Raw genomic sequence first — 15,528 nt, forward strand, 5'->3', positions numbered from 1 at the left:
TGGCTGGTCAAGGATGATGTAGACAAAGAGGGGGTAAATGGCGGGATTGATCACATGGACCACCAAGAGCTGGCGGTCTATGCAAAGACGGATATGGCGTTTTGGGGGATTTCAAGGGGGGCCGCAGCAGGACTGGGCTCGGGAACTTGGGAGTGCTTCCGGATACTGATACGGTTGCACCTTTTTCATGTCATGCGGTGACGGTTGGTGGGAAGGACGAAATATACCAGGCTTGGCCGCCAAACAGGGGTGACTTGTAGCATTTGGATGCCACACGCGAGAGCTTGGCCAGGAACCTTGGCATTGACGATTTGGTTCAATCTGGCCACGTCTATAGGTGTTAGGGCAGTTGGCGTAGATGAGAGATGATGTTCTCCCGGGAATGCTTTCAGGGAAGGACGCATAAGAGCGTTCTCTATGAGCATATGGGCATCAACGGCCTAGATGATGAGACGGAATAATACCACGGCCTAATAAGAAATGCCCGCACTTAGAAGATGTGAACCACACAACGCACGGGATTTTGCGTCCCCTATCCCAGGGACGATGTATGAGTCTCCTGGCTTGGCCGAGGCTTTTCAGGGGTCGTCGGGTCCGCCGCAGTGTCCCTTTGGCGGGTTGCAAGCCGCACTCTGGGAAGGCTTGTCTGCTTCTTGCGAGGAGGCGTTGGGAAAATTTCCCGTCTCGTCACGGGTGTGCCTGCTTGGCAAAGGGTGTTTGTCCAGTCCAGTCCACAAACCAAGACAATCCATTACATACAAACGCATCAGGTGAGGTTCGTGTAAGTCGGCTGTAAGTCAGTGTAGGTGAATGAGGTGAAGTCCTCTGGCGCAGGAGGGAAGGAAGGAGGTCGACGAGAAAGAGTGTGAGATGAGACGGAGAAATTCGTGATTGGTTGGTGGGAAGGGGGTTTCTTCTTCTTGAGTCTTGGCTTTGAAGGAGGGGAGGGGTGAGGGGGACTGCTGCTGCACCTTGCAGCACAAGTGCGGGTGCGGGTGCGGGTGCAGATTGCAGATTGCAACGATGAAGCCACCGGCCCCACCACCGCGGACGTTCGCGGGGCTTGGGTGCGGGGGCCAGGGCCGATGTAAGCCCCGATGGAGGTTTTTCTCATTAAGACATGTGGACCTTCCAGATGCGTTGAAGCTCCTGAGTGCATAGTGGGATGAAGGGGATATTTTGAGCGAGCGTATGCTGTCAATGGTTCCGCCCTACCTACACGGGGAAACCTGGGGACGGGCTGGAAGATATGGGTGATGGGGGCTGTCTGATGGTGAGTGGAGTGCGTAGGTGAGAGGGAAATGCAGCCCTCGGCACTGCTGATGGGACCATCTGAAGTCGACAGTAAGGCAGCGCCGATAAGCAGTCCAATCGTAGCGCCAAGGCATGCTGAGGTAGGGACCTTAGATAGGTGTATTGCAGTATGTGTAAGTGTCGGCCTGTGGGTTGAAGCTTCGTGGGGCGGTCCGGGCATCCGCATCTGAAGCTTCAACCCAATCATGGGGGTCCCTTTTGCTGACACAACCAGACAGTATCCATTTCACATGAACAATAACCTGAAGAGAACTTGGCTTTCAGTTATGTAAACTGCCGGCGAAGATATCCTATCCTGCGAAGCAACAGGCCCAGGCGGAGCAGAGGTACCCCGTCCCCAAACATAAGCAAGGTCCCACGATGGGTACATAGGTAGCTCGGGGAGCTTAGCTTCTGCATGGGCCACCCTCAATGCACACTCACTGCACCTCCTCCACCCGACTCCGTCCCAGGGCGCCGCCGCGCCTTCTTCAACCGACAAACCCGCACGCATCCATCCATCCATCCATCCTCTTTGCTGTGTGAGCCGGCCGCCGCCATGCCCCCTGCCGCCCGTACCTTTCGCAGTAGCAATTGGGGATGGTCCGAGAGCCTCTTTCTGCTGCACACTCCCCTCCTCCCCGCTAGAGACCTCTCCCGCCGCCTCTTTCCGTCTCCTTAGACTCTTTTTTTAAAAGGAAAACCATGCCCCCCGTCTCCCCGGCCTTCACCTTCCGCCATACCTGTATCCATCGGCTTCGGAACATCAACGGAACCCCGCTACGAACCTCCGCTTCCGGCTTCGGCTACCACCACTTCTCGACGACAACGACGACCAGGACAGAGACAGGTCCCTTCAAAACACAAAAGACGTCTTCTTTCGTACCGCCTGCCTTTCGACGGATAGGAGCGCCCTTGAGGAGTCCGAAGACCTTTTCTACACTCAGACAGCTTGGCGGAGAGACGATCAAAATGGCGGACCGGGTTCATCGCGTCACCATGTTCAAGATTGCCGACGAGGGGCAGAAGAAGCAGTTGATTGAGCAGTACAAGAAGCTTGGAGACTCCCAGAAGAAGGTAGCTTGACTTGCATCCTGACGTCCTTCCATTGGCCTTTCTCACACAACCTCTCTCTCGTGGGGGGCAAGATATTGGGCAATGGCATTATTAAAATTCAAGCAAAATATGAGAGATGGGGACTGGAACAGATGAAGGAGGCAATTAGAACATGACTCACGATGCTAACAAACAACACCCAGGACGGCAAGCCGTACATCCTCTCCATGGTCGTCGGCCCCGCCGTCGACGACCCCCGCGCCCAGGGCTTCACCATCGTCGCCAAGACCGAGTTCGCCTCGCTCGAGGACATGAAATACTACGACGACGAGTGCGCCGCCCACGGCGCCCTCAAGTCTTTCGTCAAGGAGAACCTCACCGTCGGCGGCGTCATGTCGGTTTACTTCAAGCCCGAGGCTGTTGCATCGTTGTAGATGGGGACCAACCGGTGCATCGTGGAGGTGTAGGTCATGGAGATGGATTGCTCTCACTGCGACAATGCCGGCCTCCCCGAGGGCATAAACAGGAATGTGGCTCATAACACACCTGTAACCCCTTGTTCATACATGTCAAAAGAACTCCTTGTTGCCGGTTATGGACAGGTATCAAGCTACTAGCATACATAGAAACACGCACCTTCAGATCCGATTCTCCACTCTCTCCTCCAACAGGTATAATTTTTGTCCACCCCATTTTCGTATGTGCGAGCCGTCAAAATTCCCAAAGCAAAGCCAGTCGCAACATTGTCTCCCAAAGATCAAGTGTCACCACCCTTCATGAGGCAGCGGTAGCAGCGGCGGCGGCAGCAGAAGCGGGGGCAGCCGCGGCATCAGTCGCGCCATCGGTGTTGTTGGCGGCCGCCACATTCCCCCCAGCCTCGACGAACCTCTTCAGCCCGTCCATCCACGCGGCAAAGGCGGACTCAAGCTGCCCGACCATGGTGAGCTTGACGACGTGCGCCAGCGGGCCGAAGAAGGTCTCGTACTGGCGGTACTCGGTGCCGGTGCCGTCCTCGCTCTCGAGGAACTCGTGCACGCGCTCCGCCTTGAACAGGAACGTCGGCGGCGTGTACCCCGTCGTCTTCCACACCACGCGGTACCCCTTGCGGCCCTTGTGCTCCTCGCCGGCCGACGAGGTCGTCACCTTGTGAAAGTCCTCGATCTTGGTGATGATGCACGGCGAGTTGGACGTCACGCGCGCCGGGTCCAGCGTCAGGTGCACCTCGAACGCGACCTGGGCGCCCTGCAGCATGAGGTCGGCCGGGTTGTGCTTGGCGACGGTGGACTCGGCGAGCAGCGGCGGGACGGGCCCGGTGGCGGGCTTGGTGACGGTGACCTTGGGGAACATGGGGTTCCAGGAGGGGTAGGTGGACGGGTCGATGAAGGTGGCGAGAACGGCCAGGGGAGGTTTGGCGATCGGTGTCGCGTAGGCGATTGTGAAGACGGCGCCCTCGTGGCCGATGCTGGGCGTGGGCAGCGTCGGGGAGACGACGGTGGGCGCGAGCGAGGCGGGGATGGACTCCGCGCCGTTCTCGAGGTGCGTGGGTGGCTTTGGCTTGAAGGTTGAGGGGAGCTGCTTGATGTTTTCCGGGATCTGGGCCTGGATCTTTGAGCGGAGGGCTTCCATGGCGGCGGTGGTGGTTCAACTGAACGTAATGGTGGTTGATTATGAACTGGTATTTGATGAGGGGGTATCACTATGTTGATGTTGGATGAAAGAAACAATCGAGACAGGAAGTAAGAGCTATTGGGGTTTGTAGAAGGATGGGAGGAAGTAGTGTAATAGAGACTGATTCAGGGATTTGTAGCAGATGGACGGAATCGGGGTGCGGGCAGGTCAGTTAGAGACGGGATGTCACAGCCTTTTCCGCCATAACAGATTGTCCAATAGCACGGCCGTCTTGTCAAGAATACACTTCTCACGTCAGCTCATTTATTCTACATCAGGCAACATGAGCCGTTCCGGGACTTTGGTCCTCTAGCGGCCGATGTTCAAACCAGCCCCACAGCGTCAGATTTGCTGAAGGATTCCGAGCAGGCAAATTGGCGACGTATTTCGACTGACAGGAGATATTTCTCGAGTGACCTCGAGGCCGTCTCACTAGAAAGGCGTCCCACACTCTGGAAGCCCGGATCACCGACACGATCTGGGTTTTGGCGGAGAATCTGTGACGAAAGCAGGTCGTTGGGCTTTAGACTTTGGGGTCTCGTGAGGAGATGGTGAGGGGATTGAGCGTCATGGGATGGAGAAGCTGAGGTACGGGGTTGGCCCGGGCCCTCGAGAGGGCCAGACGGCGAGGCGGACGAGAAGAGGAGGCGATGTAAGAAGAAGAGTGCCGCGGTCCGGGCTGAGTGGCCGGGACCTTTAGAATACACTCCTTGTCCCGGCATTTGTGTCATCGTAGACGTCGGCCGAGAAGACCATGACCGTCCCCACTCGCCGCTCGCCTCAAGACAAGCGAGTTTCTTCCGGCATCGAATCATCCATGTCCACGAAGCGACGTCTTGCGCAATGCCCTCGTGTCTAGCGCCTTCGCTAGTCTGTGGGCTCTTGAAACCCCCCGGCAAATGAGTTGTAGAACATAGGTATCGATCTCGACGGGAGAGCCAAGCATGCTTCGCCGATATGCTGCTTGGGTTATCCCTGTTGCCAAAAACGCTCCGAAGCGAATCGCCGTCCAGGTGGATGTGTAGACGTGACAAAGGCGGGAAAAATCCTAGATGTCTTCATGTAAGCCCTGAAGGCTTCTCCCTTTAGCATTGTTCCTCTACATGCAGCACTGTCGCTCTCAAAGATGGAATGATACACCAGCATGAGTGATGCAAAGATCACCACCAAGCCCCAGCATCATGAACGAGCTTGAACCCTCTGCTCTTCCTGTGCCGTCTAAAACCTACCGGACGCAACCCAGGGTATCGTGACCTCTTGACACTTGCCCTCACCAACGCCTAAAAACTCCGGCCAAATGACTATAATTCGATAGGTCCCCACAGAGCCGAGCTCCGCCGAGATTAGGCGCTGGCTGTCACCTGCTTGTGGATCTGCAAGCAGCGGCCAAAGTCCAGCTTTTTACCGTCCTCAGGCATATGCGTTCCGCTTGCGATGCAGAGAACACGCATACGTGGGTCGTAGCGCAATCCTGTGAGAAGCTTGGGTGTGATGAGGAAGTATTGTGATGTGTGCTCGCGACACGCAATCTCGACCATGCGCTCGTGTATCATGCGCTCATTGCGAGGGTCCATACCCTGGTTGATTTCATCCACAACACGGAATGGAGACTGCGCCATGGACTGGAGGGCCATGAGGTAGAAAATAGTAGACACGGCACGCTCTCCTCCGGATTGACGATGCTGGTTGAGCTGTTGGAGTGTCTCGTTTTCTCTGCTTGCTGTCAGCTGCTCCGTTATATTTCAACGCGGGTTAAAACATACCTGAACTTGACCATGATATCCAAGGCCCACTGATCAAAGTCCTCATCTTTATGAACCCGAACCTCGCCGGCGCAGTTGATTTGCTCAAAGTTGTAGCTGAACGCGTCGTTGATCTTGCTGATAAGTTCGTCAAGCTTTGGCTCCCACTTGTCGCGGATCCGCGATATCCTGCGGTTCAGCTCATCCAGCTTGTTCGTCGAGCTCTCCATTCTCTGGCGCAGCTTCTCAATTTCTCGAGCGCGCTTCTCAAATTCGCGCAGGGCGCCGGGGTTGGTGACATGTATGAGCTCGAGTTTGCCTTCTTCAGCGGCGATCTCGTTGTCGACGTCCTCGACAGTTTTTTCCTTGGCCAGCTCTTCAAGGAGCTCTCTCCTGCTTGGGTCGTCATGGAATAAGTCAGCCACTTTGCTTCTGGCTGCCTCAGCGCGGGCTCTGCATCGCGCAGATTCTTCTGCGATGGCACCGATATGTCGCTTCTCATCTTCAAGTTGCTGCATCAGGTCGGTGTTCCTAGCCTTGAGACCCGTAACATCAGACTTGGCCTCGATCTCACGAATCTGAGCCTCAAGCACTTCCTCCTGGGCATCCCGAATCGCGGCGATTGCCGCATGATGGCGGAGGACAGCTTTGAGCTTTTCCACTGTAGCGTTGTCTCTGTCGACATCCAGCTTGGAACTGGCTGATCTCGCCTCTTCGACCTCTGCCCTCTTCTGTTCCAGTGACTTCTTTTCAGACTCTGCAAATATGCGTCAGTGGTGGAAACTACTTAGTACCATGTAGGCTCCTTACCAAGTTTGATGGGAATAGCTTGGTAGGCATTGTGTGCTTTCTGCAGTTCGTTCTTTCGATCTCTGAGTAATTTCTGGCGCCTTGTTAACTTTTGCTCCGTAGATCTCCTTCATTAGACTTACGAGATCTTCCTGTGTCTCCTTCTTCCTCCCGTTTATCGCGGTAAGCTGTTCCTTGAGTTCCGTGTTCTGCGTCTTCAGCTCCCCGAACTCCGCCTCGACTTCCCTCAGGCGGCGCAGGATGTCATTCTTCTCTGCCTCATCAATAGGTTGATCCGTCCAGAACACGCCTTTGGAGATGCCTCGGGTCATTGTGGAGACCGCCTGGGGGCCAAGATCCCTGCGCCGAGACACTCTGTATAGATGCCGGCCAGCTGACCAACTGTTGATAACAGCATCTTGAACCAGACGCTCGTACTGAGCATCGCTGATTTCTCCCGCTGCAATGCCAGATACGTCCAACTTCTTTTCATTACAAAGCATCGCAAGAACTGGCTCCGGACCCGACAGCATCTCGATTGCGAAACCATCGAAACCGAAAGATCTGACCTGTTCCCGTGACATCCTAGGTTTAAAGTCATCCAGGGGCTTCAAGATGGAGCGTGTGTTGACGGAGAGACTGAGTTGCTTGTAGAAGACATCACTCAGCTTCTTGTGGTCCTCTCTGGTTTGCGCGGTGAAACAAAGGAAGTCGTCCATGTGCAGCAGTGCCTGGACCTGGTCCGAATACCGCTCATCTTTGACGGAGCAGCACAAAGCAGGTGGTCCAAAGACTTCTTTTTCAAACTGATCGCCGTTCTCTTGCAGCCAGGCCCAGCCCTTGGCAACATCGGGGAACTTCTTCTGCAGAAAGTTGAGAAGCTGCCCCTGCTGGGAATCGAGATTCTCGAGATCTTGTTTGAGCTTGTTTCTGATGTGGCTCTTTGCTTGGCCCTGTTCTTTGATATCTCTCAGTTTTCCGTCGATTTGACGCGTCTCGGCCTCCATTTCGCGAAGCTGATGCTCTTTTTCCCGCTACGTTCAAGTTAGCTTCAGCCTCCAGGATCATGATTCAGGACCAGGATTGAACGTACAATTTGGGTGTTGTGTTCTTGAGGGTTGAACTCCGCGGGCTTGTTCTTCTGCAGGTTTTCCAGTACACCAATCCTGTTACGAATCTTGCCCAGTTCCTGCCTCTTGGCATCATATCCACGCTTGTTGGTCTCCAAATTGGCGGTGATTGATCTTATTTGCTCATCGGCGTCCTCGACTCGATTGAGCAATGTGTCTGCCTCAGCTTCTGCACGCCGTACCAGACCCTTGCGGGAATGAACGGCTGCGGAGACCTTCTCGAGGTAAACCTGCTTCTGATTCACAGCTTGCAGAGACGGAGCTGCCTCGTCTTCCAACCTTCTCAAATTCCTCTTCGCCTCTTTTTCCTCGGCTTTCTTCGTTTGGTAAAGTGACCTTGCCTCGAGGTAGTCGGCAACATGCCGGGCGTCTTTCAGGTCGGCAATGCGCTGTTGGGCCTCCTGCTGCTCGCGGAGCTTGTCAACATCGTTTTGCATATCATGCTGTCTGTCCTCGATACTTTTGAGGTGCTCAGCGTAATTTGCCGAGCCGCGCTGGATTTCCTTGTGTTCTTTGTGCAGCTCCTGCAGTTGTTTCTGCCAGTCGAGCATTTCCTCTGGCGCCGCCGCGCGCAGAGTCTCGTGTAGCAAGTCAACGGGGGTGGCAGATGCGAATTCGACAACGCGATCCTGAGGGAGAAACTGGCAGAGGTTGTCGACCTGGATCTTAAGGTCCCTCATAAGATGCTGGATGGTCTTATGTGTGGCTTCTTTGCCATTCAGCCACCACTTCTGGCTGTTCCTCTCGCGATCGATCTGAACTTTGATAACAGGGTTTCGTCTATCCTCCGGTCGACCTTGTAGCTCGATCTCTATGGTGGCCGACGACTTTCCGTGCTTGACGAACTCCTTGACGTTGCCAGCTCTGCCAAGATGTTTTGGACTGAATCCCAGACCCAAGCAGATGGCGCAGACGAGCGAGCTCTTTCCCGTTCCGTTCGGTCCAATGACCATGTTGAGATTCGGGCCAGGGAAAAACTCTGCCATCTCGTACGTCACGAAGTTCTTGACTGTAACGCGGCGAATAGCGCCAGCCTGAAATCCATCCAAGTCATGCTGGACCTTGACACCGTTGACGCCGTTCGTTCTGGGTCTGCTCTGCACACCTCCATCGTCATCGTCGGAATCGTCAGCACGCCGGCTGAGGCGGGGGCGTTTGGGTGCATCGGAGGCATCGGACGCAGAGTCGCTCTCGTCTTCCGGTTCGCGACGGCGGCGACGGCTCGCCGGGAAGGACGACATCACGACGGGGTCGACGGGGTCGATTGTAACTTCGAGGTCACAGCCAGTTTTTCGCGTGGTTCAGATCGGAGTGGTGACAGATGTGGAAGGCGTGGTCGATTTGGGCATAATTTTGGCAGGTAGCGCGCAATGAGGCAGTTGGTGAAGTTGAGTGCGACGCGAGACCTAATTCAGACGCGTCTCTGTCCACCCCGCGTGCCCCTTGCAAGCCTCAAGGGTGCGCCAAGTTTGATGGAGGGTATCCCGGCGGATTATGTAAGTGAGATCGGAGTCAGTGCGGCGTGCAGATGCTGAGTTGAGATGCAGCTGTGCGTCAACCGAAGTGGGGGCTGCTACGGAGCTCTGGTGGGGCTAATGCCGCACGGATTTTGGTCGGATGTGGCTTGGGGAAGGCAGTTTGGCCCAACTGCAACTGCGACTTCATCCCTCGCGAGTCGACCGTTGATCTGTCATCCGATGTGTTTGACTTTGCCCTGTCCCTCAATCTCTACCAAGAGCGCCCTTGTGATGTCTCTGCCTCGTAGTCTTGCTGACCAAGTGGCTCATCATGTCTTTCTCGGACTTTATAATAAGGCACCTCAGCCCTTGACAGGCGAAGAAAGAGCTGCCCACCGTCTTAATGAGAAAGGAAGGCTGAGTCGACGATGGCTGCCAGGAATTCACTAATCAACACAGTCTGCCCCTCTTTCTACCTCATTCTTTCTCCATCTGTCGTAGAAAAAAAATCTTCAAGGACCGCGCTATCCGCGCTCGGGCAGGCAAGATAAGGTCAGAAGCAGCCGCAGTGACGTCGAGGTCATCCTCCACCTCATGCCTGGGGAATTTCGGACCAAGGTCACGTATCACCCAACTGGCTCGCTCTTTCCACCAGGTCAGAAGTCAGCCCGGATCAGGCTGTTGGCTGCATTCTAGAGCTTGGACCTCATTCCAGACGGTCTTGCCTGTCGAGTCGTGAAACCCAGTGAGACCTCTGCCGTTGGCTGTACTTGTGCTTTCAACGGGGTCGCTCGTGGGAAGGGGGCAACGTTCGTCCATCAACCTCCCTTCGAACCTTCTATTTCCGCCGGCCGATTGCTTCAACTTCCTCGCTTGCCCCGGCACCAAGGCGGTCCACCTGCATTCCAATCTACACAACACTGGACTCGCCTCAGCTTGTCCTGCGCGTCCCAGTCGTCACTCGTCCCCGAGATTTCGCGCTGCCTCTCCTTTTTCCATCTTCACTACCAAAATCCCAACTCATCCACACCCTCACTGTATCGTCTGGCTTTTTTTTGGCAACCAGTCTATCAAATCCATCCATTCGTTCAGGTCTCTGGTCTTCATCCTCTCCTTCCTCTCCCTCACTCGTTTTACTTGACCGAGACTTTTTTTATCTTCCAATCTCTCTACCCTCCCTTGTTCAACACCTTACAACCAGAAGGGGCAAAAAAAAAAAGACCAATTGGGGCCGACAACCGACAATGTTCTGATCGCAAAACTAATTCGCCATCATGTCGGAGACTGGCCGCGGAAGGGCTTCCAATGCCCGGCCGCCCCTCGCAGATGCTACCCAGCGCGTCAACAACACTTCATCCAAAGTCCCCGTCGTCAAATCATCAAAGTCACGCGATAAATCTTCGAGCAGAGCCCATCACAACATCACATCCGATGAGCTCCCCATAACCCATGCGCGAGCAGCAGCTTCCGCCGCCAGCTCTCGTAACCCTGTGGCAAGAGCGAGAGCGTCGCAAGACACCGACCCAACGAAGCGACACTCGCAGGTATCGCAGGCCTCTACCGCTGCTTCTAGCAAACGAAGCAGCGGCTACTCTTACAAGACACACATCGGACCATGGCTACTCGGCAAGACCCTTGGAAAGGGTTCTTCGGCTCGTGTGAGGCTTTGCAAGCACCGCATTTCTGGCGAATTGGCCGCCGTCAAGATTGTTCCCAAGAAAACCGCCTACCTGATTCAGGCCGGTAGCCTCGCAGAGCTACACGACTATGACGACAGTCTGCCTGAGAGAATCAATGGCGAGATGCGCGTGCCCTTGTCCATCGAGCGCGAAGTGGCCATCTTGAAGCTGGTCGACCACCCCAACGTTATGAAGGTGTATGATATCTGGGAGAATCGCTCAGAAATGTTTGTCTTCCATGTTCTTGTCGCTCAATATGTAAGACTAATGATGTTTTAGTTATCTGGTACTCGAGTATGTCGAACAGGGTGACTTATTCGACTACATCAATACCCATGGTCGCTTCTCGGAGGAAGGCGCCATGTTCGTTTTTCGGCAGATGATGAGCGCACTGCAATACTGTCATTCCTTCAACATTTGTCATCGTGACCTCAAGCCCGAGAACATCCTCTTGACGGCCGACAACAAGGTTAAGATTGCCGACTTTGGCATGGCTGCCCTGCATCAATCCGCGGATCATCGCCTGGTTACTGCCTGTGGAAGTCCTCACTATGCTGCCCCGGAACTTCTGAAGCACAAGCATTATCGAGGAGACAAGGCCGATATTTGGTCCTTGGGGATCATTCTCTATGCCTTGCTGGCTGCATGTCTTCCATTCGACGACCCGGACATCGGAGCTCTGTTACAGAAAACCAAGAGGGGAACATACGAGATTCCAGAGTTCTTGAGTCCGGAGGCCAAGGATCTCATTCGGCGTATGCTCATCGCCAATCCTGACACAAGAATCTCCATCAAGGACATGTGGCAGCATCCTCTGATCCGTAAATATGACTACCTCGACAACCTCAGCACCAACGGACAATCAACGGACCTCCGGAAGAGCTTCCACTACACCCCGTTGAAGCCCCACGAAGTTGACCCCCACCTGGTCAGACAACTTCGGTCCATGTGGCACATGCTCACAGAACACCAGATCAAGTTGAAGCTTATGGATTCCGCGTATGCCATCCCATCACTCATCTCGTCTGAACATTGAACTGACTTCCCTTAGGAAAAATGACCAAAAGCTTTTCTATTGGCTCCTGTATGATTATCGGAAGAAGCAACTGGAGAACTTTCTTCCAGAACTCACCCAATCTCCGAGCGATTACCATCATCTTCATGAGCCTGTCTGGAAGAAGAGGGTGTCGACGGTCGAGTTCAATCAGCCTCGTGCAGACGGCACTGGCAGAAGTGTTTCTCGTTTCACCGTCATCTCTCATGTCGCAGAGACAGATGACGGAACGGTTCAAAGCTATGATCCCTACAACTCTAGCAAACCGATGCGTGGCCACTCTCAGGCCAGTCATGCCAAGATTGTAGTACACCGCACTCGTCGTGGATCTATGAAACGAGAGAACACCCACACAAGCCAGCTGTCGCGCATTAAAACTGGCTCAACGGTTCGTCATTCTCGCGTCAACTCTCAGCGTACGGTTGCCTCTCGCTTCCAATCTCCTCGCAACTCCATGAATTCCCTGCACAGCAGCAGACAGGGAACGCCTTACGCACGGCCAGCTTCTCGCCACAAGCGCGGTATCGACTTTTCTCACATAAGAAGAAAGTCCAACGAGCACGGCGAAAAGCGGCGTCGAGGAACTCCCCTCACGATTCCCACCGAGGGCGAGGTGAGGGCCAAGTCTCCAACGAGTCCCGTCAGTCCCGTCAGTCCCGTGAGCCCCCCGAAGCAGGTTTCGGTCATGGACAGGCCCAGACCGAAGCTGAAGATTGTTAAACCTCGGGATCCTGTTCACGTGGTCAACGAAGAAGTGCGAAACTTCAGTCACAGCATTGCCAAAGACTGCGACGAAATCTTCGGGAACTCGATGATCGCCGACGAACCTAGCGAGTTAGGTACGGACGATGGTTCAGATGGAAAGCGAGACTCCAGACTTTCGTTCACCATTCCGACTCCAACATCCGCGCAAGCGAATACTCCCTTCCATCCGTGGGATACGCGCCCTCTGCCCCCTCTGCCTCCTCCCAAGAAGCAAGCTCCGCCTATACCTGTGACGGCGAAGACCGAAAAGGTTAATGATAAGACGAGAGATGGACATCAGACTGGCCGAGTCGGAAAGTTTGTCGATCAAGTCAACCGCCTGGGCTTTCCCTCTTTGATGGCCAAGCAGGACCGGCGTACTGTTTCTGCACCTCCACCCAGTCAAAACGGCATGACATCTGCCCGTCTTCCAGCAATCAATGAGAATGGACGAGAGTCGGAGTCTTCATACTATCCAGGGGACAATGACAGAAACCGCATCGTCTCTGCCCCGCCTAAGACCCCAAGTGGCCGGGCCAACGCAGATGGGTTGGAGTATCTTGTCGGACGAGGCGACACGATACGGGTGGTCAACTCTCCTAGTGCGACGAGCCCCGTTCCCAAGCCGCTCAACGTGCGGAAGAAGACGGCCGACCGCCCAGCTCAAGGTGACCCAGTTGACGAGCGATGTGTATACATGCACGGAGCTTCCGGCACAGACGAGCCGCCAACGCCATCGACGGGAACTTACAGCAGCGGGCCCGGCAAGCAGAAGAAGTCATTGTGGTTCAAGCGATCCTCGAAGGACAGCACCTCCCAAGAGGGCAGTATCCATACTGTTGCGACCCAAGAGACACAGGCGTACAGCATGACAAGCCAGTCCACCGACCCTGCTCGATCAGAGATCCAGCCTCATGTTGTACCCCCACCGGTGCCGGCAAAGAAGAAAGGTTTTGGTCTTCTATTTTGGAAGAGCAACAAGGGTAAATCAGAGAACACGATGGCCATTGCAGGTAATGTTTTTGCTCCAGTTGACTTTATTTTACTGACACAGCTGTTTTTGTAGGCCCGGAATATGACGATTCTCACTCTCCTGAGCCCACCCGAGGTATTGGACACAAGCCGAGCCGAAATTCCGCTAGAAGCTGGAATGGCTCTGAGAGCGGGGTGCGCAACATTGAGGTGCAGCAGAATTGGCTGGCTCGGCTTTTTGGTGTGAAGCCCGCCACGAGCTACGTGTGCCTGGCCATATCGCGCAAGCGAGCTCGCCAAGAAATTGCGATTCTCCTTAAAGACTGGCGACGTTATGGTATGAGAGATATCCAGGTCGACAAGGAGAGAAACATTGTGTTCGCCCGCGTAGGGGCTAAGAATTGTAAGTCCAACAGTCGACCCGAGACGCTATCATGGCTGACAAGGAGTAGACTTAAGCATCAAGGAGGTTGCATTTGCCGCGGAGATTATGACAGTGATTGAGCATGGAAAGAAAGGACACCTATGCATTGTACGATTTACACAAGAGCGTGGAGCGGCCAGCAGTTTCCACCGAGTGGTGGACACGGTCCGAACGGTTTTCGGATCGCGATCGCTGCTTGTTGCCGACAAACGCAAGGAGAAGATGATGATCAAGACACTCAATTCCTGAGAGTGGACGACATTGCATTTTGGCGTCAGAGAAACGGAGGCGACATTCTTTCATGGCCGGTTTGGGCGGGTTGCTTGATCATCGGGCAGCGATGATGCCCGGAGTTTCTACTTTTCTTTCATTTTCACGTTGGGACATACGTCCAGATCCAGGAATGGCCAGGACTTCATATGGGCGGCAAGGGCTTGATTCACCAGAGCATGAGGATTGCGGCTCGACAGAGATTTCAGGTTGGTTTGGCAGGAGGAAGGTAATGGTGTTGGATGACTTGCCCAGTGGTATACAGCTGTGGCTTGTATACACAGAAGTTTGGAGGATTGGGTGATTGGAGACCGCCTTGCCAAGGGCGGTAATGGTTACTCAGATTCCTTGTACGGTTGGCAGACCACAGTCCATAGATTCGAGCTGCACATCAAAAGTTGATTGTGACGATAGAAGCCTTGGACTCAAAGCACAGTGATATGTCCAGGAGTCGAGTCAGTAGGATGAAGCTACAAAACGCACTTACAATCGATGCCGGAAAGGCCCGGAAACAGTCGGCTTTGGTGGGGAAGCTGATTGGGCCTAGGGGAAGCTGGGGTATCGAGAGCAAACCTCGGCATCTCGGTGAATCGGATCGACATAGCTCTGTGGCAGAGCTCGGATGTTCTTGACTCTGCGTCACGAGCATACAGATGGTGGGGAAGTTGGAATGGACTCGTGGTTCAGTGGTGGTGTGAAATATGGTAATTATCATAGCATCGCGGTTGATGCTGAATTGACGGCCAAGGTAGGAATTCCACAGCTGCACCCCAGCAGAAGAGCTTCAATTGCGGGCCGTGGCCGTGGCTCCAATTTGGGCGCCGGCGACATGTGCCTGTCCTTATCGCGGCGGATCCGACTTCGGCCCTGACCTGGGGCAAAAAAGTCTCCAGGACCCTGGATTTATATGAAGACGCAAGCCTCAACAGGAAAATATTTTTCAGAGTTGCTCGATAGGATCGAGTAACAGAATTGAAGCAGCCAAAGATGCTCGAGTCAGGACATCAGTGCACACTCACGATGCATGCTCCCGAATCAAAGACTGAATTATTAATGAAGGGTTTCTTTCACAGAAGGTCTTATCGGTGTTTGACCCCACTCCTCCGTCTGCCCGTCCAGTGGAGGTGTCAGAAGAAGGATGAGGTCACTGTTGCTCGGCCAGTGGTCAATCCCTGCCCAGTTCTGATTTTGGTTTTGCCATTTCGCTGCAGCGGAATGCACCGACGCTTTGGAGAAGAAGGCAGAGCACC

At 54.4% G+C, this 15,528-nt stretch overlaps 4 protein-coding genes across 4 annotated transcripts; 2 read left to right on the forward strand and 2 right to left on the reverse strand.

The window, feature by feature from the left end:
- Window positions 1–2,265: 2,265 nt before the first annotated feature.
- Window positions 2,266–2,783, forward strand: COL26b_001763 (uncharacterized protein; the record flags this gene model as incomplete). The annotated part of the gene is made up of 2 exons (XM_053174705.1): window positions 2,266–2,370; window positions 2,553–2,783. 2 exons carry the CDS (start codon window positions 2,266–2,268, stop codon window positions 2,781–2,783), a joined length of 336 nt encoding a protein of 111 aa, XP_053041328.1.
- Window positions 2,784–3,123: 340 nt separating this feature from the next.
- Window positions 3,124–3,975, reverse strand: COL26b_001764 (uncharacterized protein; the record flags this gene model as incomplete). Its single annotated transcript, XM_053174706.1, has 1 exon — window positions 3,124–3,975. The coding sequence occupies one exon, from the start codon at window positions 3,973–3,975 to the stop codon at window positions 3,124–3,126; it is 852 nt and encodes a 283-aa protein (XP_053041329.1).
- Window positions 3,976–5,360: 1,385 nt separating this feature from the next.
- On the reverse strand, window positions 5,361–8,919 carry COL26b_001765 (uncharacterized protein; the record flags this gene model as incomplete). Its single annotated transcript, XM_053174707.1, has 5 exons — window positions 5,361–5,730; window positions 5,781–6,516; window positions 6,570–6,642; window positions 6,692–7,582; window positions 7,642–8,919. The coding sequence occupies 5 exons, from the start codon at window positions 8,917–8,919 to the stop codon at window positions 5,361–5,363; spliced, it is 3,348 nt and encodes a 1,115-aa protein (XP_053041330.1).
- A 1,490-nt stretch (window positions 8,920–10,409) lies between these two features.
- Window positions 10,410–14,036, forward strand: COL26b_001766 (uncharacterized protein; the record flags this gene model as incomplete). The annotated part of the gene is made up of 5 exons (XM_053174708.1): window positions 10,410–11,041; window positions 11,094–11,813; window positions 11,866–13,595; window positions 13,679–13,971; window positions 14,001–14,036. 5 exons carry the CDS (start codon window positions 10,410–10,412, stop codon window positions 14,034–14,036), a joined length of 3,411 nt encoding a protein of 1,136 aa, XP_053041331.1.
- Window positions 14,037–15,528: the final 1,492 nt, after the last annotated feature.

The sequence above is a fragment of the Colletotrichum chrysophilum genome, assembly GCF_026319265.1.
Source record: "Colletotrichum chrysophilum strain AFK26 chromosome Unknown scaffold_8, whole genome shotgun sequence".
Taxonomy (NCBI): Eukaryota; Fungi; Ascomycota; class Sordariomycetes; order Glomerellales; family Glomerellaceae; genus Colletotrichum; species Colletotrichum chrysophilum.